Below are 27,929 nucleotides of genomic sequence, written 5' to 3' on the forward strand. Positions count from 1 at the left end.
CTAAAGATAGCGAGTCTTATCTCCCTAAGGTTGCAATGGAGTAGGCTAAAACCACAAGTCTCATCTCCCTGAAGTAGCAGCGGGTTAGAACGAGGCTATTTGAAGAGGACGAGCACCAAAGAAGTCGAGATTCAGAGACCGGGCAAAATTGGCCCTTTTTGAGGTCTTTACTCCATTCTCATTACACGACAACGAGAAAAGAGAGACATCTGTAAGGCCCAATTTTAGCCCGAGCACAAAAGCCACAAACATAAAAAATAAACCCAAATAATAAAACACCAAAAAATAATAAATACAAAACTCAATTCTCTTTTACAAACCCAATTAGCCCAATAACCAAAAAACCATAGTGGCCCGATATGGCCCAAAAACTAAACATTTTCAACAGCAAAAAAGAAGGGAAAACCCTAGCCGCCGCCTTAACCGCCGCCGCCTCCCATGCGCATGCCGCTCCGTACGCCAACTGGCTAACAGCCTTGTACCTGCAAAACGAATAAACAAGGAGAATCTAATAGAAAAATAGAAAAAAGAGGATATTTAGGCTATAAAAAGGGCCCCTTTTTTGACTTACGAATGAATAAAAAAAAACAGAGAAAAATCAATTCAAATAGAAACCATTTTCAAAGGTAGATCTTGTTTACTTTTTTATTTCTTATTTATTTATTTATTTATTTTTTCCTTACTTGTTTTTTAGAAGAAAACAGAAAATAAAAAGATAAAAATCGTACTTTTTTTGCGAAGGAGGTGCCGATTCCGATAAAAACCGATGTTTTTAAGTCGGAGAGTCGAAAAAACCAGAAAAATGAGTTTGTTTGATTTTTCGGCCACCGCAGACGGTGGCACCGTCGATGACGTGATGGTCCGGCGCCGAAGCTTGGCCGGACTTGAAGGTTGCTACAGAGAAAAGGGAAAGGTTTTTTTTGTTTTTTTTGGAATGAGGTTAAAATGATTTTTTTTAAAAAAAATTGGTTTAAATAGAACAACAAAACGGCACCGTTTTGCAAGTGGGGTTCAGGTGCCAAAACGACGTCGTTTTGGTCGTAACCTGCGACCTGACCCGCTCCAACCTTAGGATCCGCATGTTTTTGTGGAAGGGTCTATTTGCGCGTCTGGCCCTTCCATTTTTTATTTATTACAATCAAGTTTTTTTTATATATTAATTTTGCCCTATAATTTATTTCGGCTTCGATTTTGGTCTCTGATTATACTGTGCGTTTTGGAGGGTAGGAATTATTGCCCATTGAGTCCCTCCTTCTCATCCGCGCGTTCAATCTGGTCTTTCTTTTTGCGTTTATTTCTGATTTTCCCCAAAACTTGGTTTTAAAGCTCAATTTAATCCTATTTTGTTATTATAACTATATCATCAAATCAATTTGTTTCTACATTCTTATTTCCGTTATATTTTTATTTACTTATTTAAACATTATAAATAAATTTATTTTATTTTATTTTATTTTATTTTATCTCATATTTTTTAATGTAATTTCAAAACTTTAGACAATTTATTTATTATTGTTGTTAATATTTCTACTATAATCCTAATTTCGTCCATTTTATAATAGTTTTTTTTCTAGGTTAATTTCCTCAATGCTATTTGGTGAAATTATTTACTAATTTCTTTTAATTTTGATATTGTTTTGTTATGTATTTTTTTATATACTATTGTTTATACCATGATTCTTCATTACTATTATTGTTGATTTTGTTGTTCTTTGATTAATTAGTATTAAAATGATGTATATTATGTGATCATTGTTATTATGTTTGTTTACACTCTTATTGTAGTCATTCATCGATTTAATGTTTTATTTGTATATCATTTTTGTATCGCATCAATTTCGACCCAAATGCATATTTTTTAAAATAAATGAATAATACTTCGTATTTTGGGATTCGAAAAGATCGTACCCTAACTTACGGGGTCTCGATTTTTTTTCTTCGATAATTCCAAATATACAAACCTTTTTTTTTAAAACACATTTTTAAAAAAATTATCTCGGGAATTAGAAAAGGATCGTGTTCCAACTTACGAGATATGATTTTTTCTCTGAAACCGAGATGATCAAAATTTCTAAAAATAAATAAATTCTTGGTGTTTATTCTCGTTTCGGGATTTAAGATATTGTATCCTAACTCACGGGATATAATTCTTTTTTTCGATTAATGTGAAATACACATTTCTTTAATTTTTTAAGTAATTTTAACAAAAGGATCATTTTTTTATTTTTTTTCGAATTTTCAATTTTTCGACATTAAGACATTAATTAATCAATTAGGTACCAATTTTGGGTGTGTCAAAGGTGCTAATCCTTCCTCGCACGTAATCGACTCCTGTACTCGTTTTTCTGAATATTGCAGACCGAAATTGTTTTAATAAATTAAACCGTTAAGAGGTGACCCGATCACACCTCATAAAAATGATCGGTGGTGACTCCCATTTTTTTCGTTTTTCAAAATCCAAGTCGACCCCCTTTTTTACAAAAATATGGTCTCAACAGTTGGAGTTAGGAGTGAGCGAAAATCGATTCGATTCGAAAAAATTAAAAAAAATTAAATTTTGAGTTAAATGAATCGAGTCATTCGAGTCAACTAGAATAAATAATTTAAGTTCTGAGTTCGAGTCAAGTTGAATTTACAATTCGAATAACAAATTGGGGTAAACACTCCTTCGGTCCCTGTCAATTTTGAAAATGAGCAAATTGGTCACCCTCAACAAAAGTTACAAAATAATTTTAAAATTTAAAATATTTATAAAACTATCAAATTTTGTATTTTTAAAAATTTTAAAAATTTTAAAAAAACTCTAAAGAATATATAAATTTTTAAAAAAAATTAAAATAATAATTTTGGGACTACATAAGTTTTCTAATTATTCAAGTTTATCATATTAATATCTTATTTTTTAAAAACATATTTATGGTTTCAAATTTATGTGCTCCAGCATATAATTAGTAATATTGTAATAAGATTTTAATCTAACATGTTTAAATTTTTTAATTTAATTCGAACAATTAATTCAAAATTTTCTCACTCAATTCGACTTGATTTGATCGAATTTTACTCGATTTGATGAAATATCTGCCCTAGTTAGAGTTTGAGAATCATTGCGTAGACTCGTGAGTAGCGGATCTGAAGAGACGATTCAAGGCAACCTCAGTTATAAAATAAAGGGTAAATTACACCAACAGTCACCCAACTTTGGGGTAGTTGACAAAATAGTCGCCTAGGTTTCATTTCAGTCACTCAACTTTTGAAAACTTACAAAACAGTCACTAACGTTGTAAAAAAGTGACAAAATAGTCACTGATTAACAGTTTCCGTTAGGGTGTTAACGGGACCGCTGACGTGGCAAGTTAACCAGCTGATGTGGCAAGTTAACTTGCCACATTGGTGAAGTGGTTGATGGGTCTTAGTTTAGGGCGGGTTTAGGGGAAAAAATTGAAGGGTTATGGATTTAGGGGTAAAAAATTAGAAATAGAATAGGATTAAAGGGATTTGGGGAAAAAATAAAATCGATTTGGGGAAATTTCGATTGTGATTTGGATTTTTTATGGGTTGAAACTGATTCGGGAATCGATTAAAAAGGGTTTAGGGTTAGAAATCAATTCAATAATCGATTAATAGGGTATAAGGGTTTAGGGTACGATTGTTTTTTTGTTTGGGGAGAAAAGAAGACGAAACCAGAAACCATTCAGTATTTTTGAAACTTAACGACAATGGGCAATAGAAGAGAAGCTACCAACGTTGTTACATCCACTTTAACGGGTAAGTTGTTGCATTTAGTTTTTTTATTTTTTAGATTTCAATGTTGTTATTTTGATTTAGAGTTATTTAGGGTTATTTCAATTTCAATTTTGATTTTGATTTTGATTTTGATTTTCATTTCAATTTTGATCTCGATTTAGATTTTGATTTAGATTTTGATTTGGATTTCGGTTTGGTTATTAAAGTGTATGACATATAATGTGTATTGTATGTCATGCGCATGATGTTTATTGTTTGTATCTGCCATTGTATGAATGTTATTATCAAACTGATATTTATTGTGTATATCTGCCATTGTTTGTATCCAAGCTGCTATATTGTATGTGGTAATATAAAAATTTATTATTTACCTTCTTTATTCTACTGGTTATTGTCTGTTATTGTCTGCCATGTGCATGACAAAAATGGTTGTGTTTGTATTAAATTATTTTTGTATTGGTTGTTGTCTGCCATGTGCATGACAGAAATGGTTGTGTTTGTATTAAATTATTAGGTATTTTGTATTGGTTATTATCTGACAGAAATGGTTAAAGTGTTTGCCTATGTTGTCTCCCTTTATTGATGAGTAATTTGTTTGGCAGGTTTAATTGATGACAATTTTAATGAGAATGAAGAAAAATGTCTGGTAGTGAAGTGTCTGGTAGTGATACATCTGAAAGTGATGTGTCTAATAGGATAAGAGTTAATTTAGATGCTTTAAACATGGATGCTATAAAAGTAGATGAACTGTGTGATAGTGATGATTCTGGGAGGTTAGATAGTGCACATAAATATGACTCAGATGGCCAAAATTGGCCTGAGTTCAACCTAGAGAATGACATGAGTAATCCTAAACTTAAGGCTGGAATGTTATTTAAGTCTAAAGACAGTCTAAAAGAAGCTGCCAAGCAGTATGTCAGGTTGAATAGTTATTTTATTAAGTTTCCCAAAAATGATTTAAAAAGGTTAAAGGTAGTCTGTAGTGAAAAATGTTCTTGGTTTATATGGGCTTCTAGGCTAAACCCTACTGACCCTACTGACCAGACTTGGCAAATTAGGAGTTCAAACCCTAACCATACTTGTTCTAAAGTCTATAAAAATAGGAATGTAACCTCAGCTTGGATAGGTGAACATTATAAAGAAAAATTCATTGTTGATCCTGATTATTCTCTGAAATCATTACAACAAGATGTCAAAAGAGATTTGTGTTGCATAGTCTCACTAACCAAATGTAGGAGGGCTAAACTTAGGGCATTGGAATTAATTGAAGGAGCTCATAAGGCTCAATATGAGAAGATTTATGAGTATTTTTTGGAGGTTAGGACCCAAAATGAGGGAACAACAACAATTTGTTATCTGGATAACAGGTTGTTTCAAAGGATGTATGTTTGTTTGCAGTCATGCAAAGATGGCTATAGGGCTAATTGTAGGAGGATAGTAGGTTTAGATAGATGTTTCTTGAAGGGTTACTATGGTGGCTACTTGCTTACAGCTGTTGGGATAGATGCAAATAATGGCATCTATCCTCTTGCATATGCTGCTGTCGAAAGTGAAAACCAAGCATTGGTTCTTGGAGTTGCTTGCAATAGACTTGGAAATTGTGAGCTCGTACCAGATATCGTTCATGTCTGACAAACAAAAGGTAAAACTCTATTTATTTATTTATTTATGTTGTTTCTATTTAGGGTTTAGGATTTGTCAAAGAATTAAACTGTATTTGTTCTAATTGTAGGGACTTTTAAAAGAAATATGTATGTTGTTTCCTAATGTAGAAACAAGACACTATGTTAGACACTTATATGCTAATTTAAAGAAGGCTGGTTTTCGAACAAAGGAATTGAAAGATCTGCTTTGAAAAGCTGCCAGAGCAAGCACTATAAGGGATTTTGAGGATGCCATGGATAAACTGAGGAAAACCAATTAGCATGCTTATGATTGATTGAAGGAAAAGAACCCTACTCACTGGTCAATGTCTCACTTCTCAATTAGGAACCATTCTGACATGTTGGTGAATAATCTTTTTGAATCCTTTAACAAGGTAAACCCCTATGTTTTATGTTTCTTACTAATCATGAGCAATTCACTAATCATTTATGTTGTTTATTGACAGATGGTACTGGAAGCAAAAGGGAAACTTATTCTGAACATGATAAAAACAATAAGGACCAAGATTATGTTGCTTATTGTCAAAAATAAAGAAGAAGGTGACAAATGGAAAGGAATGTTGTGTCCAAAGATCAAGAAAAAGCTGGATGTAAATATAAAAGATTCATTGAGGTAAAGTTACCGTTTTTAATCTTTTTGATGCCTTTATTCTGACTTCATGTTGTGGTCACATGCTGTTTTAGTGAGTGTTTTTTAATATGCATGCAATGATTGTTGGTGTGTTGACTATTTTTTAATATGCTTGTAGTGAGTATTTTTTAATAATATGCATATAGTGACTATTTTTTTAGGTGTGTGTATCATTGTTGGTGGGGTTGCCTGGACCATATTGTTTTAGTGATTATTTTTTAACCAAGCATGGTGACTGTCTTTTAGGTGTGTTCCATCACATGCTGGTGGGGACAAGTATCAGGTTGAATGTGGTCCACGCAGCCAGCATGTGGTGGACTTAGTTGAGAATTCCTGCTCTGCAGGAATTGGGATCTCACTGGCATCCCTTGTATGCATGCATTGGCTGTCATTCATCTAAAAGATGAGTTCCCAAAGACATATGTACAAACCTGGTACACCAAGCAAACCCAGCTTCAAATTTACTCCAACTTTATAAGGCCAGTAAAAGGGTCCTAAACAATGGGCCTCTTTATCAAACATGCTGCCAATACTGCCTCCTACACTAAGAAAGCCACCTGGCAAACCTACTAAGGTGAGAAGAAAAGAACCTGATGAACCACAAAAAACAAAAAGGTTGAGCAAGAGAGGGGTGGACATGAGGTGCAGTAAATGTAAAAGAATAGGCCACAATAAGAAGAGGTGCAAAGGGGAAGTTGGCCAAAACATTCCAGTAAGTCATTTTCCTTAAGTTAAGTTATAGTATACTTCTGTTTATAAATTTGTTTGATAGATTTCACTAGTTCCTATAGGTCAAAAGACATAAAGTTGGTGTCCCAACTCAGCAACAAGCTACCCCAAATCAGCAAGAGAGTACCCCAACTCAACAGGCTGCCCCAACTCAGTTACAAATTGCCCCAACTCTTCAATAAGCTGCCCTAAGAGAAAAGCTCCCATTCAAGAGAAAACCAACCACCGTTAGATGGATGCCTCCTACTCAAGAGTCATCCATGACAGACCATTGATGATGATGTGAACAGACCTTATTTTGTTAACTTTTTGAAATTGTGTAAATTTGTCTGCTACTGATTTATTAAATCAGGCAGATAATTTTTTGTAAATTTGCCTATGATTGCTACTGTTGATAAACTTAGGCATATAGTCACTGAAATTTTTTGTAATTTTCCCTACAATTCATATCTGTTCAATTGTAGGAAAATTTGGCAATATTTTTCCTCTCATTCCTTTTGTAAACAATTTGGCATTTTGGCCTTAATATATGAGTTTTGATTCATGCTATTTGTGTTATCTCTTCTCTTCTAACATATGAGTATTGAAAAAACAAATGTGTGAAAATTGAGAAATACAAATGTTTTTTTTTCCATCTGTTATCTTTTTCTGATATATGAGTATTGAGAAACACAAATGAAATGAAGATTAAGGCTCCGCTTGTTTCACTGAAAATGGCTTCCGGAAAATGATTTCTGAAAAATGACTTACTTTTCTGGAAAAGCTAATATTTTCTGGTGTTTGGATGAATCCGTGTAAAATATTTTCTTTTGTTTGGCAGGTTCTTTAAAAATATTTCATAAAAGTAATTTTCAATTAAACAAACATACATTTGAGATATTGTTTAATTGAGTTTATTTTATATCTATAATTTTATATTTTTACCTTGTTTTTACATATATTAAAAATATTTTGTTAAATTTAGGTTCATTGCAATGATTATTTTTTAGTCCCATGACTACCAACTAAGTATTTTTTTATTTAAAATGTGACTTTAACAAAATTGACAAAAAAATCAACAATGTCGTGAGTTGGACTTGATTTTCAAATCTGGAAAGTAGAGGACTAAATTCTTGAAAATAAAAGTACGAAACTAAATTGCAAATTTGTGAAGAGTATATAGACTTATGACATATTTTAACATTTATACTACAAAACATTTATTATTAATATATTTATAATTGTAATAAATATTTAGTATTAAAATATTAATATTGATATTTTCAATAATATGTGAATAATATTATTTAAAATTATTATTTTTAAAATTTATTATTAAAATAAAATTTAAATGTTAAATAATTTATTATATGGCTAAATATAAATAATTAAATACGTATGTTTAATAGTATTAAAAAATATAATATTTTATATTAATATTTTAAATATTTTTTAAAAAAATTTATTATCATTATAATAATAATATTAAACTTGATTTAAGTTAATTTTTATATAAAAGTAAAATTATCTATTGAGGAGCTCTTTTCCGGAAAATGACTTACGCTTTTCAAAAGGGTAAGTCATTTTACAAGGAAAAAGGCTTATTTTCCGTTGACCTGTAAGTCATTTTTCGTTGACCAAGTTATTTTCTGTGAAACAAACACAGGAAAATGCAGAAAACATTTTCCGTAAAACTTTTTATATGTGAACAAGCAGACCCTAAACATTCTTTCTAACTGCTGTAAGCAACAAAAATATTACAAAACAATTTGTAATAAACAAAAACATAAGCTGGTTAGCCATGTATACTAGCAGCCATGTATAACAACATAAGCAACAATATACCAGCAGCCATGTATATACCAACTAGAGGTGATCATGGCCAGAAAAAAATTTTGGCCCGCATCCTAGGCCCGGGCCTGGCCCGAAATATAGGCCTGAAATTTTGTCCAGGCTTGGCTAAGGAAAAAATTCCTAAGCCCGAGCCCGGCCCGGCCTATTTTTTTAATAAACACCAAAATTTATTTTAAAAATAAAAAAGTATTTTAAAATAAAAAATAAAAAATATATATGTATTATATTCGGGTCGGGCTTGGGCCAAAAAAGTGGTGCCTGAGGCCCGACCCGTTTTCTAAACGGGTCTCGTATTTTTGCCCAAACACATATTTCGGGTCTATATTTTTATCCGAACCCTCACATATTTGGGGCTAGCCGCCGCCGCCGCCGCCGCCGCCAACAACAACAACAACATATCAGTAACAATATTACAAAACATAAGGTAGTTTTCAATGTTAACAACAACAACTAAGCTGATTTTTAAGGTTTAACAAACAACAAAATAATTACAAATACAAGCACAAAAAACCAGGTTCTTCTCTTCCTCCTCCTTGTATCCTCCAATGTCCTCACTTTTCAAGGAAGACCCAACAACATAATTCGTGATCCACCAGCTGTAAAAGTGACATGGTTTTCGAAATCTACTGCCAAATTTCTTACACCAAAAAACCTCCTACCTGGGTTGTCATTGGACCAAGACGTGTTTAATTTGGCTAGGTTTCCACAATAGCACACCGGAATCACTTCAGGCATCTCCATTTTTCCTTTTCTCCTTCTTGTTCTTTTTCTTCTCCTCGTCTTCTTCTTCTTTTTCTTTTTCTCTAACCCTAAAATGTTACTGATAGAGCTATTAAAGTGAGAGTAACCGGCCAGCTAGACAATTTTTTGACACCAACAATGCCATCATCTGCCATATCACTTTATCGTGATGAATATGACAGAAAAAGATTGTTTTGTAACTTTTCAAAAGTTTAGTAACTAAAATAAAACGTTGGTAACTATTTTGTCAGCTAAAGTTAGATGAGTGATGTAATTTATCCTAAAATAAAATGCTAACTAATCGAAGACTTTGCTCACTGATTGCTTTGGTCTCTCTGCTTCCCACTCTCTATGCTATGCAGTAACCTCTGCATCGCCTTATATCTTACCTACCCTTAGTTTCCAATTTCCCTTACCTATCCCAATCCACCATGGGAGAAACCAAAAGCAGAAGTAAAGCCATTATACGTTTCCAAAGCATTCAGGATCTTTCTCCCTTGGAAACCACGACGCTCGATGACCCTCTCTACCTCAACGCCCGCCTCTGCTACAATCTCAGCGACAGCCGTGGCACTGCTCGTAATTATTTTGCCTGTCTTTCGATTTCGGAGAAGAGAGAGCAGCGACAAGGTTTCGAGCCTACTCCGGTGCAGCTCCTCAACCACCCTTTGGCTGCTCTATCTTACGTACCCAAAGACGCTGCCATTTTCGCAGCTGGTGCCGTCGCCGGAGCCGTTGCTAAAACCGTCACGGCTCCTCTCGATCGAATTAAGCTTCTTATGCAGGTTCTTTACTTGCCGTTCGGTTTCCTCTGAAGCTGAACTGGACTCTTTACCTACCTCATTTTTTTTTGAAAAAAAATAATTGACCACGTTTTCCTTGCGGGTAGTTTTTTAGTTAGTCAGTCGCTTACTAATCAAGTAACAACAGTAGGGTTTAAGATACCGCAATCATGGACATTTTTAGCATATTTTAGTTGAATAATCGATTGTTTTATTGAAATTGGGAATTGTATTCATTTCCCAGAATCTATTCTTTGTTCTTTAAAAATATAATTTTGTTTTTTCATTTGGTATGTTTTTACAGACGCATGGGGTGAGAGCTGGGCAAGAGAGTGCAAAAAAGGCTATTGGTTTCATTGAGGTGATTTTTTTGATTCATTTCATTTCTGGAATTGGTAATTATGAATTTCAGCTGATTAAAGTAGTTGGATTAGATTATAATTGAAAATTTGGGGATAAACTGCAGGCGATTGTATTGATTGGGAAGGAAGAAGGGATTAAAGGTTACTGGAAGGGCAACCTTCCTCAGGTTTGTTAAACAATTCTTCGGGTTTCGATTGTTTTCTTTTAGTATATTTCGATTATGCAATTGGGATGAATTTATTGGGCTGTGGTAATTTTGATATAGATTTACTATTAATCGGTACAGGTGATAAGAGTCATACCTTACAGTGCTGTCCAACTCTTTGCATATGAAACTTACAAGGTAATAAAAGAATATGCATAGCTTAATGTTAGCTGGTTATTGCTCTATATCTCAGTTGATTCTCATTTCCTTTTGAATTGTAGAAACTTTTCAAGGGAAAAGACGGCGAGTTATCGGTTGTTGGAAGACTTGCTGCTGGAGCTTGTGCTGGCATGACATCTACTTTTGTAAGTCATATAATGTCTTGGGAATTTTCTGGTGAAACTTCTTCTGCATTTCAAATTTGTATATGACCACTTAACTTTGGTTGTTGGAGTCTTCATTTTTGTCTCTTGAATCTTGATTTTTCTTTTTGATTACTCTATGTCAATACTTTTGGTTGTTTATTTTTTATATAGATAACATATCCATTAGATGTCCTCAGACTACGCTTAGCTGTGGAACCAGGGTACCGGAAAATGTCTGAGGTATTCCTAATGCTTTCATTGCTACTAACATGAAGATGACCATTTTATTGGAAGATGGAACTTTAATGTGCTGCTTCCAGGTTGCTTTGACCATGTTGCGAGAGGAAGGTTTTGCATCCTTTTATTATGGTCTTGGACCTTCTCTCATTGGCATAGCTCCATATATTGCTGTGAACTTTTGCATATTTGACCTGTGAGTCCAAATGATACTGCTTTAGGTAACATATCATATGAGAGCTCAATCTTTAATCTGTCTTATAAAATCTTATGTTGATAACAGCGTGAAGAGGGCTTTGCCAGAAAAATATCGTCAGAAGACTCAAGCATCTCTACTAACAGCTGTAGTGTCAGCTCTTGCTGCTACTGTCACTTGCTATCCTTTAGACACAGTGAGAAGACAAATGCAGATGAGAGGCACACCATACAAGTCAGTTTTGGAAGCCATTCCAGGTATGTCAATGTTACTTGTCAATGTAAAATTTACAACATCAGCATTAAGCATTTATAACCACTGTTTTGCATGCTTTTTCTCCTTGAGCACACTATTTGGTTATGTTCCAATGATCTGTATTTATTGTAGTCCAAAATTTCATATTTTGCTATCAGATTAGAGTATCCTTGATTCATTTGTTTTGTTCTACCATTTCTGCAGGGAAGATTTTAACTTGAGACTTGATGGTTTCATTGACTATAGTGTTTTTTCCCCTACTGTATAGGTATCATTGAACGGGAAGGAGTTATTGGCTTGTATAGAGGCTTTGTTCCCAATGCATTGAAAAACCTACCAAACAGCAGGTTTGCTTCCATCCTTTCCATCAATCTTGATTTCTACCATGAAAGTACTGTTTAATTTGGAACCCAATTATGTATGGGCCACATTCATAATTTTCAATGTAGAGCTAGAATATCTTGGGGCCCTGGTCATATTTTTTAGCAAATTTCTGATTATGATACTTCCTTGTCTGAGATCTTGCAAGATTTTCATGTCGTTATAGTTCTCTAAGATCTACATAACGTAGGGGAATGGAACCATAGAAACAGCATATCACATATTTATATATCAGATGGAGTTTCAACCATCCTATGGTAATTTTGCAACTATTATTTCACGTTGTTTTCAAAATATAGTTCTCGTATACATGGTTTAGGTGGTTTCAGTGATTTCATAGTCAATGTCGTCATTATTGCAGATAGACAATGTATATTTGATCATGCAATTGTCTATAGAGTGGATGCTAAATATCCTTGCTGCACAATTGGAACAGTTTGTGATGAATTCGCAGTTTCACTAATATTTGATACTCATGTCAACTGCAGCATTAGGCTTACCACCTTCGACATTGTCAAACGTCTAATATCAGCTAGTGAGAAAGAGTTTCAGAAGATTGTGGACGAAAACCGCCTTAAAGAAAAGCAGGAAACCAATGTTGGAGAACCTTGATCCTCATGATCTTCAAGTCACATTTTTAAAGTTTGTCTGGTGTCCATTTTTCCTTTGGAGCTCACGATTTGCTAGAATCACCCTGTATTTGTGAGAATTCCACGCTTAGATTAGTGCTGGGAATGTTCCCTAGATTGCCAAAAGTTGCTGTAGTCAGCTTGGTGTTTTTTTTTTTGGTTCATTTTTAGGTGGTGGAACTGCAATCTAATTTCCACCATAATGGTACGAAATTTGCAGTACCAAGTAATCATGTATTGTACAAGCAAATGCTTAAGTTGCCACTTAATTTTGTAAGACAATTGTTCCCGCTGCAACAACGACTACAATGTTTGATCTTTTCTGGGTTTGCTGTTGGATTTTAAATGATTCTACGTCTCCTTTTTCATTTTTCTGTCTATTAGGCCAATTTAGCATTGCTTTTGGATTTCTTTTTTCAAACTGAGGTTTCATTTTTACACCGATGTGAGCGAATCTTTCACTTTAAATATATATTTGTAATATTTATATTCAGTATACAATTTTCTTTTTCAAGGTATTTAGAAAACAATTATTGTTCCTTTAAAAATGATTTAAACCACGAAATCTCTACCAACAATTATTTGGAACACATTGATCGAAGGCGATATTATTGTAAAGGTTTTAAGTCTTTTGAAATTTTTATAATATAATATCTTAAAACCTTAAATTAGTTTTAGAAAAATTCATCCTAAAATATCCACTCTTTTTCAAAATAATTATTCACTTTCATAAATACACTCTCAGTCAAAAATAAATAAATAAATAAATAAAACCATCAATAACTTAAAATTTCATTTTGCTTACAAAAAAATATAATGTTTATTTTACATATGTAACTAGGTATTGTAAATATGTATTAAAATATATTAAATTATTTCTTTAAAGTATTTAAATAAATTCGTAATGTTTGATGAATAATATCTTTAAAACTAAAACATATGAATTTAATGATATTATAATGTTAATTAAAAGATACATAAAATTTTAATTTATTAAACAAGAATGCATAGAAAAACCATCTCCGATACATGCAATAATTAAGGAATTGTCTATAGACTCATGAGAGGTTGGAATCATTAAAACAATTACATTCATTTTATATACAAATTAAATTAATGGTTGCAACTCTATTACTTAATATATTTTATTGTTTTTGGAGAAATTATGTATTTTAAAATAATTAAATATATATATACACACCTATAGTATTAATTAATTACAAATATTTTATTTTCCTAAAAATAATAAAATATATAATTTTAATTAATACATACCAAACAATCATTTTCATTTAACCCTTCTTCACTTCATTTTAAATTTACACTGTAATGGCCCAATATTACCCGGCCCGTGCACAAATAAATACCAAATAAAATAGTCCATTAACAGTCCATAATTAACCAAAACCCTTGGCCCAAACCTAACAGAAACCCAATACCTAAACTACCCAACATCAGGCCCAAATCTCTAATCCGCTAGGGCCCATTTAAATTTAAACCCAATTTGCCTATACCCCTAACCCAAAACCGAATCCGCCCAACGCAAAAGCTGAAACCCTAGCAGCTCCCAGCGCCGTTCTCCCCTGCCACGCCTCTGGTTTTGCATGTGCGCCATTGCCAGGGACCACGCCTTCACACGAGCCGCGCCACGTCCTAGCTGGCCCTCGTACGACCATGTACCTGCAAAGGACAAACAAACGCACACAAGGAGCAGCAAAAATGACAGAGAACGGGGGCAACAAAAAAAAGAAAAAGAAAAAAGAAAAGAAGAAAAAGGAAATTCATCTTTTGTAATTTTCATTTTGCTTTCGGCTATAAAAGTCATTTTTACAAAAATCTGTGGGGGACGGATACTGTATCAAAAAAAAAGAAATCAATACACAAGAAAGGTTTTCTTTTTCCCTTTTTCGATTGGGGTTCCTTTTTTCGTTTTGTTCTTCTTTTTTTGTTTTGCTATAACCGTGTATAAGCATACATATAGATATAAAAGAGGGGTTTAAGGAAGGGGTTACCTGATGACGGATTCCTGGCCTTCTCCATCGTCATCGGAGTATAGGCTGGGTTGAGGAACCGTTTGCATGCCTTCGGTGGAACGACGCAGCTTCTAAGGGAAGGGATTAAGTTTTTAGGGTTTGTTTCTAATTAGGTTAAGCAATATAGGATTAGATACTGTTTTAAGGAGAGTTTTGAAAACATCACCATTTATGGCCCATGTTAATGGCTTTGAAACGATGCCGTTTCAAGTTGCAACCCGATGACCCGACCCAAGCATGGCAAGATTCGCGTGCTCTGGCGAAAGGGGGAGGGATATTTGCATGATTAATCCACATATTTTTTGATGTTTTATCGTTTCTTTACCCTTTTAAATTTAGTTCTGTATTTTGCTATTTGTTTCACCTTGGTCCCATGCATCCTTTCATTATTTATTATTTGCACCCCTTATGTTTTGTTGTAGTTTGAATTCGACCCTTAACCTTTATTTAAATCGTTTTAATATTTTCTGCATTTTAAACTATTTTATTCTACAGTACCTTATTTAGTTATTTGAAACTTTTGTATATAGTTCATAGTTTAATATATATATATATATATTATTTGGTCTAAATTTTTCTTTATATATATGATATTTCAAAATTTATTTATCTTTAAATTAATTTATTTTAAAATTCCTCTTTTATATACTATATTAAACTTATTGTGTGTTTTTTACTTATTTTGTAAATCGTTTATTTTAAATTATTCTATATGTTATTATATATTAATCATTCTAAAATTATTTTAGGCTTTTTTTTTGCTTTAAAGTAATTTATATCGATTATCTAAAACCCATGTTCATATAATATTCATTTAAGTTTTTATCATTTATTTAAATTATTTTACATATTTTATTTTATTTTAATTTCTATTCCATTATATTTTTGTTCACCGCAATTTTGTGTACATATTATACATGTATTTTTGTATGAAATTCCTCATTTTATATATATTACTTCTTTTATATATACTACTTAAATAGATTAATATACATAGTATTAATATTTTAATTATTTTGATTTTTGGTATATATTTAAGATCGTTTTTTTGTATATCATTTATTATTATTATTTTAAAACCCTAGTTTTTATCTATGTCAAACTTCTTATACACGTTATCCTTTTAGATTTTATACGAATAATCCATTAGTTATAATTTCCTTCGTGCATGTTGTTTGTCTTTTAGTTATTTCAAAAATCTATCACATTTCATATTTGTTAATTTGTTTAGTTTTTATAAATATCTTAGAAAGATTAAAGTTTGTATTTACATAATATGTAACTATGCTCTTTTTGTCACTGTCATGTTTTATCTGCTAAAAATTAATTACGTTTGACATGGTTTAAGTCTTGGGAATTACTTTCACCGATAGTTTCCAAAAAGGGCGATACCCGGTATCTTAGATTTTCAAAGAGAATTGTGCCTTATCTTACTGGGCTTCAATTTTCTTCATTGAATTTAAGTAACAAAATACCCCTTTTTATTCAAACATACAAATTTCAAATAAAAACCCATTCTCGGGAATTCGACACGTTGTGTCCTAACGCATTGGATATGACATGTTATTTTCTCGAGACGAGGATTTTAAAAATAAAAAGCAATGTTCGATATTTAGGAATTTTGTGAAATCAAACCCTAACTTATTGGGTTTTGATTTTCTTGTTTAATCCAAATAATAGGATATCATTCTCAAAATGCATAGTTTTAAAAATCAAATTTAACTTCAAAATAAAAGGATCGAATTTTAAAATCTTTTCAAAATTTTGACATAAGACATTAAACAATCAAATCGGTACCAATTTTGGGCGTCACGAGGGTGCTAACCCTTCCTCGTGCGTAACCGACTCCCGAACCTGTTTTCTCAAAAATTTGCAGACCTAAAATTATTTTCAAGGTGATCCGATCACACCACAGTAAAAGATCGGTGGCGACTCCCCATTTCCATTTTCCAAAATCGATACCCATTTTCTAAATTTCAAAAAAATGGTTTCGACATACACAAAGATATTAAATATTTTTTTGATCAATCAAATAAATTAATTTATAGTAATAATGCGTAAAAATTATGTTACGTAATTAACGTGTGCAATCAAAATATTTGATTAAAAAAAATAAAATTGCTAAATTTTAGGATTTTCAATCTTTTGTTAGCATTACATAATATTTTAGAATGTTTTTTTAACTTATTTATAAAAAAAATTAGTTTTAAAACATATTAGTTAAAATAATGTTGTATGTTTTAATAATAATTATGTTAATATTATTGAATAAAGGGTAAAATATTAAAATAGTCACTTTTGTTTGCCTCAAAGTTACATTTTACTCACTTATGTTTGAAATGTTACGTTTTTGTCAATTACGTTATCATGTTATAATATTTTAATTCTTGAGTTGTTAATTGCCGTTAATGGTGTAATGATAAGTTGACGTAGTACATTAAATCATCATTTCAAATGAAAATTTTAGGTTAAATTCTACAATTGGTCCCTCTTTTTTATTTTGAGCAATTTATTTTTTTATGTTTTTAACTTTCATTTTTATTTTATTTTTCCATTCTATTTTGCTTCTCCCTCTGCTTTTCTTTTCCTTCTTCATTTCTTTTAACGTAGCTTTTCTATGTTATTTATTTGTTAAAACTAGTCCACAAACTCGTATAACTCGAAAAATTAAATTTTTCAAAAAATAAAAGTATAGGGATTAGTCTTAATAATTGGAAAACATAAAAACTATGTCAAAAAATGAAGAAGGAAGAAAAGCAGATAGAGAACAGAAGATAATGGAGAAAAAAAAGAAAAAAAGTTAAAAAAACATAAAAGAAAATTAAATTGCTCAAAATAAAAAATATGAAGACCGATTGTATAAATTAACATAAATTAACGTGCAATGTCAGTTTATCATTATACCGTCAACAACTCAACGATTAAAATGTTACAATGCGATAACGTTAGTTCTCTTTCTAAAAATCTTCAAATGTTCCGTTTTGAGTATTGGGCAATGGGCTGGGTTTGAGAAGTCGAATTGCCCAAGAATTCTCATATCGGGTTTGCAACGCTATTAAAATTAAATTCCGGGATTTGGTTGGCTAAGGAAGGAAGAAAGCAGATAGAGGGTGACGCCTTCCCTCTTCAGCTCCGACAGTGAAAAGAGTGAATCTTTTCAACTTTTCTTACAAAACCCACCGTTCATGAACTAATAATATCTATTAAACCTCACTTCATCCTAAAATGTCTCTCTCTTATTCTCTGCAACTCCCATTCCCTTCACCGGTTTTTCGTTCCCCAAGAAACACCATCGAAAAGAGATTAGGCAATCTTCGAACCCTCCATTCTTCAAAAGAAGGTGGGCAACAACATACTGAAAATGATAGGTACCTGCTCCTTCATCAACCCCTTGTTTTATTTTCCTTCACTTTCCTCAATTTAACATTTCTTTTTTCTTTTTGCATAGAACTCAAGACCAAGTGATTTTATTAGAGAGATATGGAAATGGTACTATTAAAAGGTTTATTCCCTAGCTTTTCATTCCCTTTTATTTAGTAGAAAGGATATGGCTATGGCACTATTAAAAGTTGGAATCTGAATGGTTGCTGTTGATCAATGTTTTATGATGATCAGATACATGCTAGATGATGATGATGATGATGATGATGATTTGCAGATTCGAGCTTTTCTTGAGAAACATGATTCAACAAGCAACGAGTTCCAAGGATCAAATTTATCTGACCCAAATTTGTCTTGGCTACCACAAGTCCTCAAAGAATTTATCTTGCCTGCGGGTTTCCCTGGTAAACTAACACCTAACATTTCCTTTCGTTTGTTCTTTGTTCTTTTTCCTTTATATATTCACCTCTAACATTGTCCAGATGAGCATATCTCTTGTTTAACAAGTATCAACACAGTTGCTTGTCCTTTTTCTTTTTTCAATCAATGCAGGGTCTGTCTCGGATGATTACTTGCAATACATGTTGTTACAGTTTCCCACAAATGTTACTGGATGGATCTGTCACACTTTAGTTACATCAAGTCTTCTTAAGGCATGTTAATCTAACTCCGGCCACTATCCTTACTTGGGTATGTGATGTGTAGGATATTTCACTCCATTTTGGCTTGAAAGAAGACAAAATGCTTTTAAAACTGTAAAATTATTGCTTTCTATGGAAAGGTGAAGGATGTTAGGATTGTAGTTTTCTCTGATGTCGATAATTATAATTTGATTTCATTTGGTATCAGTTAGTGTGTATTTTTGGGTGGTGCTGAGCAGAGTGGGTTTTTGAGTATGTGAATTTGCAGATAAGGCTTCAATATCATTTCTAGATTAGTTTTTATCTTGATGAATCTTTTATTCATCATTGCTTCTGTTTTATTAAGCTTATGTGGCATTACTATTTTTCCCTGGATTGCAGGCTGTTGGGGTTGGTTCTTTCTCAGGAACTGCTGCTGCTGCTTCTGCTGCAGCTATTAGGTAACTTTCCATGATTTTAAGATATCTATGTCTACATGAAATCTTTATGTCCGTGCTTGTTACTCTAGAATGGAAAAGAACAATGGTTTTCTGCAATTGTGTGTGGACTTGACCCTGTAGATGGTTTATAGATAACGGAAGCATCAAGTTTGTTTTTCCTTTTATCTACATGGTCTTGTATGTCATTGAGCTGTTTGCATTGTGCAGATGGGTGTCCAAAGATGGCATTGGGGCTGTTGGCCGCTTATTCATTGGTCTGGCAATTTTTGAAAGAGCTTAAGCTCAAAAAAGTTGGGTGATGAAACTTATTAGTTATTATTACTCTCCCTTTAGGTGGTCGATTTGGAAATCTCTTTGATGATGATCCTAAACAGTGGCGCATGTATGCGGACTTCATTGGCAGTGCTGGAAGGTTTGTATTTACTTTAGAGTTCTTAAATTATACAAGAATTGGTAGATACCACTGAATATCTTAATTTATCTTGCAGCATATTTGATCTAACAACACAAGTTTATCCTGCCTATTTCCTACCGCTGGCATCTCTTGGCAATCTTGCTAAGGTATTGCACCAGGCATACTAGTCCTGGTATTCTCTTTCTATATGAACTCATCCTCAATGAATATGTCTTTTATATAAAACAAAACAGGGAAGAACTACCTATCATGTTTATACCTAAGTCCAGTTATAGTAATAGACACATGGCTCCTTGTACCAGTTTTAATGCAAGCTAAAAATAGTTGGTCTTGTAAATTGTTTTTCATTAATTTGCTGAAGATTGAAATCTGACCAGGCAGTAGCAAGAGGACTTAAAGATCCTTCATTCCGAGTGATTCAAAACCATTTTGCTATCTCAGGAAATCTGGGAGAGGTGTCTGCTAAGGTAATGTAAATGTATAGGCTTATAGCAGGCATGCTTCTTTATAGATATCGTAAAATTTTTGCCTGTACGAGTTACACATGACTGTTTTATAAAATAAAATTGAGTTTGTAATTAATTAATTGAACAAAATTTCTAGGAGGAGGTTTGGGAAGTAACTGCTCAGCTGCTTGGTCTTTCTCTTGGCATACTGATCCTGGTATGTTGTGCAGTTTTCTTAAGGTTAAAATATATCATAGGTCCCGTACTCTTCACAAATTTGGAATTTAGTCCCTATACTTTTACTTTTAGGAATTTTGCCCCTCTACTTTTCAGAATTCAAAATTCAAATCCAATTGTTAACACTGTTAATTTTTTTTGTTAAATTTGTTGGCGTGACATTTTGTAATTAAAAAAAAAATACTCACTTAGTAGCAATGTAACCCAAAAAATGACGTTATAATGAACCTGAATTTAATAAAATAATCTTATCAGTGTTAACAGTCTGAATTTTGATATCTGAAAAGTAAAGAGATTAAATTCCTAGAAATATAAGTATAGGGACTAAATTCCAAATTTACGAAGAGTATAGGGACTTATGGCATATTTTATCCCTTTTTTATTACTTTCTTGATGGAGGTCAAATTTTTGAGCAGTTGTCAGCTTCTAGCTTAGTAGCTTTAACATGTTTGTAACGAGTATCAACAATAACAAATGCAGGATACTCCTGGCCTTGTTAGATCATATCCGGTGTTGGTGTCAACATGGGCAAGCATGCGGCTTCTTCACCTCTGGTTACGTTATCTATCACTTTCAGCTCTACAATTTAACACAGTATGTTCTTTTCCTAACTGGGTACATCAGGCCAAACATTAACTGTACCTAGGAGAGATGCATGATAAAATCTCTATGATCTTGTTGAGGGGTTAGATCCTCGACACATTTGGTCTTGTCTTAATCAGGGTTTTGTCTCCTGATTCTGTTGAGAACCCTAATGGGGTCACAGAGTCTGAACGCATCGGAGTGCCTAAACAGCCGAACCATGGAAAGCTGGAAACTAAAGAGTTTGCGCATGAATGAACTTAACTACATGACATAGGGCATTTAGTCATTCATGGGGAGGATGGTACCATTTAAGCTCCGACCCCTCAACAGATCTATATTATATAATTGTTTATGCTCTCTTGGAATCAATATACACATGCTGACCGGGGAGCATGAAGGTCAAAATAAAACCTTTAGGAAAGTTGCAAGTGTTTGATTTTGGTACGACTAATCTTCCTTTGTTGACTTCTGTGACAGATAAATCTTAAGCGAGCCCGTATGCTAGTAGAATCACATATTTTGCAGTCTAGAGTGCCTGGTAAATTTATATACCTTTTTAACTATTGCTTATAAGGAAGATATTGTTCCAACGGCAATGACCCATTCTTTTTCATTTGTCCCCATAGGATGCATTGACTGCAATAGGGATGAAAATATTTTATTATGGCAGAGATTCATAAAGCCACGGATTATATTTGGTGTGCCCATGGAGGAGATGCTAGGCAGTGGGAGATCCACCTCGATGGTACTGCCTGACTATTTGCTGGTTGTATATAAGTTCTAATACAATTAACTGAAGCTGCTTTTTTCTTTTCTAGAACAGCTGAAAACTCTCCTGAGATTATATGCGAGAGAGAAATATATTGTTGTGGTGAACCAACAGCGGATAGATTTTGAGGTCTTTGTTTCATTCAAGGTATGTGTGTTAACACAAACTCAGTCAATTCTTCTGAGATTAACTCTTAATCATGCCTAAAATTTACTGCAGGTGGGTGCTACAAGTGTTTCTGTCTTGCGTAGTGTCTGGCAGACCTACTGGCTACACGAGAACTTGAATGTCTCAGAAGATATCTTTGATCAGCTTGCAAAAAGTTTGTCCATGATGGATGAAAGGTTCAACGAATTCATTCAACAGCTGGATAAAGGTGGATGGGATATTCATCAAATTAATTTGAGGGTCCCCAAGGAAATCTCCATTGACGAATGTCCTGTTTAATGCTGAAATTACGGTGATCAAAACACCATGTTTCAGAGCAGGAACCAGAGCTGCCCTTGTAATGCTTGAAAATGGGTACAAGCGGTCAAAACAGACATGCAAGTTGAGCTATCAGGCAATGATCGAAGCAAAACTACGAGCGCCTTGAAGTTGAAGGATCGTTTTTATGTGGCAACAATTATATATTAATCCATCTGCAGTGCTGTATTGTCAAAGGCATTCGATGTCTAACCATGCAAACTATGTGTAGGTTGAGTGATAGGATATCATCCTATTAGCATGAAAATCACTACACTTTCTTCCTTGATGCTACTATGTTTCACACCATCTTTCTTAACACTCTTTTTCAACAATATACTAAATGTTGGTATCAATGAGTTGTTATCTACACACTTCAACAATAATCTTGGCAACGTGCTACTGCCATGGCGGTGCTGAGAATCAAAATCCAGGCTAATATCATATTTTTCTCCATTGGTAATGGTCAATGGGATTTCACTGCTGTAATTATTGTATTACGGCAGCTAATTGATAGGTTACTTAGTTTTTTCAATATTTACATTTTTAATAATTTATTTTTTAGTTAAATTTGATGATTAATTTTTTAAAAAAGTTCAATAGTTTTTTTTTAATGAAAATGCTAACTAAAACATTAATCTTTTAACCATGTTAGCAAGACAATTAATGAGATAGTTCATATGTATTTTATTTTAGTATGACACTATTTATCTTATACGCTACATTAACAAATAATTTAAAATTCTAAAAATATTTTAACGAATAAAAATTTTAAAATTAAAAATATATTAAAAAAGTTAAAAAGAAGAAGAAGAAGCATGATGTACACGTTGATTATCATATGACTGTTATATTTAAATATTTAACAATTTAGTAAGTATATATGTTTAAAAAAAGGTAATTAGACTCTTTTTTGAAATATTAATGATCAAATTAGACTTTTTTAAATGTTGAAGACCAGATTTAATTTAAAAATTAAATTAACAAAAAAATATAAATATTAAAAACTAAATTTAATTATAGAGAAAGCAATCTCTGCCCCCTTCTTCTCTTTGTAATTAAACTTTGGCACGTAATGACGTTGTTATAGCAAAACGTAAGCAACCATCTATAGGCCCCTTCCCTAGGGTTAATTAAAATTCAGTAATACTAATGTATTTGTGCTATGTACAAATATGCAATTATAATATTATTGGTGGCCAAAACAAAGATAATACTAATGTATTTTATATAACATTAAAATAAAGTAGATAAGTAAAAATTAGAATAAATTCATAAATCTATCAAATTTGAAAAATAATATAATTTCAATATATGAGAAATAAAAATAACTAATAAATTATACTTCTAACTTAAACCAATCCATACAATGCTAAGACTAGTAACTTTTGATTACATTGCTTAAAAGCTTTCATATTCTTAATCTGCATAAAACAATGAAAGATGAAATGACTATCAGATCCTACTTGATGGCTTAATCCAGCAATACGAGTAACGTTTATGACACATTTGGTTCGCTGTAATGGAATAGAGGCGTAATAGCAATTCAATTGTTTGGTTGAATGGAATGGAGGTGTAATAGCATAAGGGAAAAAACTAAAATGACTAGAATACCCTTAGCAAAATTTTTTTTAAGTTGATGATTATTGTTTTGTTATAAAATTTTAATAAGATTATTAAAATAATATAATATAATATAAATATTTTAATCATATTTTAACATAATTATTATTAAATATAATTTAATTAAAAATATATAATTTAATAAAATTCTTAATATAATTATTCTTATATGAATTTACTAAAATCATGATATATAATAATATAAAAATATATAACTTACTTTATTAATTTTAAACCATAATACATATTTAATGTGCTAAAATATCATTAATGAAACAAATAATTTAATTATTCTACAATTAAAAAATATTAGAAGTAATAAATAACTTAAGAATTAAATTTTGCATAAACATAAAAATTCATATATTTAAGAATTAAACTAAGAGGTTCGTCCATGCGAGATGGCTATGACGGAGTATCTAATAGATCTCCCATTAATTTCGAAAGAGGACATTAATATACATGGTTCTGTAGCTTGTTTATTTGCTCATCTTTGTTGCCCAGTGAAATCTTAAACCACGAAATAGTCATTCTGGGTGAGATTTTCTCTCTTGACGTGGAATGTTGTTTTATTTTCCCTTGTATACTTTTAAATGATCATATTTCTCTGTTATTTTATATTTGGTCGATTTCTTGTCCCATGATCATCTATTTGCATTTCATGAAATGGTATAATCTATAGAGGATAGTTGCTTCTTCTCATTTCCCTTTCTATTCGTTGATAGTTACTTAAAAAATGTGCGGAGATTTATTGTGGCGTTTATGAACTTCTCTAGAACTTCATCTTGCATCTTTGAGCTGCTTAGAGCTAGAGCAATGTGTGATATTGATTATATCTCCTGGCATTGGAATTACAAGTAATTTTAGTACATTGTTACAGTGCCTAAATGGAAGCCATTACTGAAATGATGAGTAAAATGTGGTTAGTACAACAATTATAAATGAAAATTTGGATTTGCATTTCTTCTTTAACAAATGACCATGCATCTTATGTGAATTTATGGACTGACCCACAACATAGAAAGCTATACATTATTGTTTACAAGAGAGCTTGAAATATTATTAAAAAGTTGGAAACAGGTCAACAATTCAAGAGATTAAGAATGTTCAAAACAATGATTAACAACACTGCATTTAATAAATAAACATATCATGGTTAATCCCTTCAAAGAATTAGGGATCACTTCCGAACCTGTTTTCCCTAGCAACATATGCAAACTCACAAGCTCCGGACAACAAGGGAATGGAGATGTTACCGTTAGCATACTACACGCGTGATTGCAAATTTATGAACATTCAACTACAACAGTCCGAACCTACCAAAATTTCTAAGCAAATACCTCGAATCGATTTGTGAATATTGGGGAAAATTTGTTTCGTGGTAGCATTGTAGTTGGGAGATGCACTGTAATAAAACAAAGACAGATTGATCACATATTAGAAAGGTTAGAGAGAAGAATGACTACTAGGCCAGTATAGAAGATTGAGAAATGTCAAACGATAATCACCAATTGTGCAAATAACTCTATAGCTAAAATGAATGCAATATGCCAAGGGGAGGATGATGATATAGACTTAACAAAACTCATCCCAGGAAGGTAGAAAACTACTTTAGATGGATGCCACTACTTTGGTGATCATATATTTAATCACCTACAGCTAGATTTAGATCATCCATAATTTCAACTATCAAACCATCACATTATGCGCAGATGAAAGTGACACGACTTAATACTAGCTTGAGAAGTCGATTCATTCATTATTTGCAAATTACTCGAAGTGGTTCAATAGTTTAGTTTATATATAGATACGAGTCTCCACAGCATAAACAAGAATAATACCTAAAGTTGAAATGCAAATCTTAGCACAAACTCTTGGCCAATGATCAAGAAAACATTTAACAAAAGGTACCGCTTTATTAGGCAAACAAATACGAGAAAAACACATTGCAATGTTGGAACTGAAAAGAGAAATGAAACAAACATTGAGATTTCGAAAAAGTACTTTACTCCAGAGGTGTCAAGCAAATATACCAAAAATAATATAAGCCAGAAAGTTTAGAAGATAATACTCAAGAGGTTTATATAAAAGTTAACAAGTGGAAAAAAACAGAAGGATTAAAATCATACCTGATGCCCCTACTACTACCTCCCCAATCACAATAGCTTACAATCAGCTTTTTAAGTTGCCAACCTCCTCGCAATGCCATCTTCATTTTCAAAACATAAAAAAATTATTAACTAAGTATATGTTTAACCCCCCCTTTTTATTTTCTAAATAGCAATACATATAAAACAAATGAATTGCACCCTTTGTTTTTGCCAATTATTTCCATAAAATTTAGAATATAATGCTAACTTAAATACTATAATTCAACCATAAGACATTAATTTTTCAGAAAATTCAAGAAAATGAAAGAAAATAGTAAAACTATTTTGAACAATACGATTAAATAAATACTCAACACCTCCTACAACTTAACATTTCAACTACACAAATTCACAATGTAACCTACTAATTACAACTTCGACCTACAAATTTATATTCTACAACAAACTAAAATCCCACTTCTAATCAACTATCCTTAATGTAACATATAATGAGGAAAAAGAAAACAATATTTCAAAGATTCTATCACAGGAAAAAAAATCAAATCAAACCCGAAAATTTGAACAGCATACATATAAATGGTCTTCTAAAATTGACCAGGAAAAAAGAAAACAACAACATTTTCAAACCCAATAACTTGAACCCAAAATCACCCCCCAAACAATAGATTGCATGCAAAGAGATTATAAATAACAGCAGAAAAAACATAGATCTAGTAAAAAGAGACTCGAATTAGAAAAAAATTATAAAGAAAGAAAAATAGAACAAAGAAATCAACAGGCAAGAATGCAAATAAAGGGGAAATAGTAATAGGCAAAATATGGGGATTTTACCCGACAAATGAAATCGATTCTCAGAGAAGACGATGAGTGTCTAGACACGAATGAAAAGCATCCAACTTATATGATATTCCCGATCAGAAGTGTTTCGAAATTCGACAAAGATAAATAAAATCAAAATCAAAATCGATTCTACAGAAAAGAAAAGAAAAGAAAAACAAGGAAAAAATTTGGAAGAAGAAGCAGAAATCTGGAGAAAAGAAAATGGAGAAAAGAAAAGAAATGTGAGAAGAAAAGAAGCGTATCGTACCAGAAGAAGAAGTAGAAATCTGGAAAGGAAAAAATTGAGAAACATCGGGAGAGGATGAGGGAAAAGAAATTACCTGTGCAAGGAAGCGTGGGAGAATCGGAGCGTTGAGGACGAGGGCAGAAAACAAAAGAGAAAAAAAGGAAAGACGCGGAATGGGTAACCGACGCTGAGGGGGCGTAATGCCTATTACGCGCAATCAATGTAATGGGGGAGTAACCGATTCGGTGCGGAATGGGAAAACAACGAACCAAACGCCAGAATAGGTCGGTAATGTAATAGGCGCGTAATCGGGGCGTAATGGTATACCTATTACAGCGAACCAAACACGCTGTTAAAGTTTTTGCCAACTTTTCTAGCCGACCGTGTAAGTTAAAGATCTTGGAATTGTACTTAATGACAAAAATTCTATAACCGAAGTAATAAGTCAAATGGCGCATGAAAGACTTGAGATTAGACGGTAATGAATGTTGAGTCAAAATTTTCAACAAAAACCCAAAATCATAAGCATTATGAAAAGTTATCCAAGTCAATTCACCGAAACACAACCCGGAAAACAGAACCATCATGTCAAAATCTCTCGAATAGATACCTTTTTCCTTATTCCTCATAAAATCTATACCTTGTTATTTAAGTAACTCAATAGACTCTTTATCATAACGATCTTTTTCAATATCAAAATCTTTAAAATTAAACTCCCATATATAATAAAAAGGAGTTATGAAATCTGACAAATTACCTTGGGAATCAGAGAGTGTTAAACGAAGTTGAATGATCTTCATAACATCGACATTAACTTTCATGAACCTGTAATTGATTTTGGGATTTCCTAATTGAACGATTTTTTTGTCTGGTTTAAAAATTGTACCAAGAAATTCAGTATTCATAGAAACAAAAGAAAAGTTGTGGAATGCACTTCGAATTAACATAAACTTGTATTCCAAATTGTCAGCAAATACTTCCCTAACAATCACTAGTCTGTTCACAAAAATGGACATTATTTT

General features: G+C 32.4%; 3 protein-coding genes, 1 long non-coding RNA gene and 1 pseudogene across 6 annotated transcripts; 3 read left to right on the top strand and 2 right to left on the bottom strand.

Annotated features, from left to right (window-relative positions):
- Positions 1-4,383: 4,383 nt before the first annotated feature.
- LOC128040413 (uncharacterized) lies at positions 4,384-6,950 on the top strand. Its single transcript, XM_052629159.1, has 6 exons — positions 4,384-4,664; positions 4,761-5,061; positions 5,143-5,370; positions 5,855-6,021; positions 6,286-6,409; positions 6,831-6,950. The coding sequence occupies exons 1-6, from the start codon at positions 4,384-4,386 to the stop codon at positions 6,948-6,950; spliced, it is 1,221 nt and encodes a 406-aa protein (XP_052485119.1).
- A 2,694-nt stretch (positions 6,951-9,644) lies between these two features.
- On the top strand, positions 9,645-13,014 carry LOC105780343 (probable envelope ADP,ATP carrier protein, chloroplastic). The gene is made up of 10 exons (XM_012604616.2): positions 9,645-10,127; positions 10,429-10,485; positions 10,591-10,653; positions 10,774-10,830; positions 10,914-10,997; positions 11,169-11,237; positions 11,318-11,430; positions 11,518-11,687; positions 11,954-12,032; positions 12,555-13,014. The coding sequence occupies exons 1-10, from the start codon at positions 9,774-9,776 to the stop codon at positions 12,676-12,678; spliced, it is 1,170 nt and encodes a 389-aa protein (XP_012460070.1). The 5' UTR covers positions 9,645-9,773; the 3' UTR covers positions 12,679-13,014.
- Positions 13,015-17,799: 4,785 nt separating this feature from the next.
- LOC105780455 (protein root UVB sensitive 5) lies at positions 17,800-22,463 on the top strand. Of its 3 annotated transcripts, none has more exons than XM_012604803.2 (15): positions 17,800-18,096; positions 18,177-18,230; positions 18,344-18,513; positions 18,662-18,762; positions 19,132-19,190; positions 19,398-19,444; positions 19,524-19,602; positions 19,679-19,751; positions 19,983-20,072; positions 20,209-20,268; positions 20,769-20,882; positions 21,351-21,411; positions 21,500-21,618; positions 21,697-21,789; positions 21,862-22,463. In XM_012604803.2, the coding sequence occupies exons 1-15, from the start codon at positions 17,954-17,956 to the stop codon at positions 22,087-22,089; spliced, it is 1,491 nt and encodes a 496-aa protein (XP_012460257.1). In that variant the 5' UTR covers positions 17,800-17,953; the 3' UTR covers positions 22,090-22,463. The 3 variants fall into 3 exon arrangements, with proteins under 3 accessions (XP_012460257.1, XP_012460259.1, XP_012460260.1); XM_012604805.2 differs by having other exon boundaries at positions 18,022-18,096; positions 18,177-18,217; XM_012604806.2 differs by lacking the exon at positions 17,800-18,096 and having other exon boundaries at positions 18,194-18,217; positions 18,387-18,513.
- On the bottom strand, positions 22,356-27,923 carry LOC128040414 (probable CCR4-associated factor 1 homolog 11; annotated as a pseudogene).
- On the bottom strand, positions 25,643-27,047 carry LOC105779057 (uncharacterized). Its single transcript, XR_008195461.1, has 3 exons — positions 26,673-27,047; positions 25,860-25,939; positions 25,643-25,690 (listed from the first exon to the last, which is right to left on the bottom strand). It is a non-coding gene; the product is annotated as an uncharacterized LOC105779057 (long non-coding RNA).
- Positions 27,924-27,929: the final 6 nt, after the last annotated feature.

Source organism: Gossypium raimondii, chromosome 4 (assembly GCF_025698545.1).
Source record: "Gossypium raimondii isolate GPD5lz chromosome 4, ASM2569854v1, whole genome shotgun sequence".
Taxonomy (NCBI): domain Eukaryota; kingdom Viridiplantae; phylum Streptophyta; class Magnoliopsida; order Malvales; family Malvaceae; genus Gossypium; species Gossypium raimondii.

Bases quoted from the DNA above. Each gene is read 5' to 3' on its own strand.
- LOC128040413 (XM_052629159.1), top strand. From the start codon at position 4,384: ATGTCTGGTAGTGAAGTGTCTGGTAGTGATACATCTGAAAGTGATGTG. The intron at 5,371-5,854 runs GTCTGACAAACA...GTTTATTGACAG, and splicing joins TCGTACCAGATATCGTTCAT to ATGGTACTGGAAGCAAAAGG. The intron at 6,410-6,830 runs GTATGCATGCAT...TAGTTCCTATAG, and splicing joins GGATCTCACTGGCATCCCTT to GTCAAAAGACATAAAGTTGG.
- LOC105780455 (XM_012604803.2), top strand. From the start codon at position 17,954: ATGTCTCTCTCTTATTCTCTGCAACTCCCATTCCCTTCACCGGTTTTT. The intron at 18,231-18,343 runs GTTTATTCCCTA...TATGATGATCAG, and splicing joins GGAAATGGTACTATTAAAAG to ATACATGCTAGATGATGATG. The intron at 19,603-19,678 runs GTTTGTATTTAC...TTTATCTTGCAG, and splicing joins TTCATTGGCAGTGCTGGAAG to CATATTTGATCTAACAACAC.
- LOC105780343 (XM_012604616.2), top strand. From the start codon at position 9,774: ATGGGAGAAACCAAAAGCAGAAGTAAAGCCATTATACGTTTCCAAAGC. The intron at 10,486-10,590 runs GTGATTTTTTTG...GATAAACTGCAG, and splicing joins AGGCTATTGGTTTCATTGAG to GCGATTGTATTGATTGGGAA. The intron at 12,033-12,554 runs GTTTGCTTCCAT...TGTCAACTGCAG, and splicing joins AAAAACCTACCAAACAGCAG to CATTAGGCTTACCACCTTCG.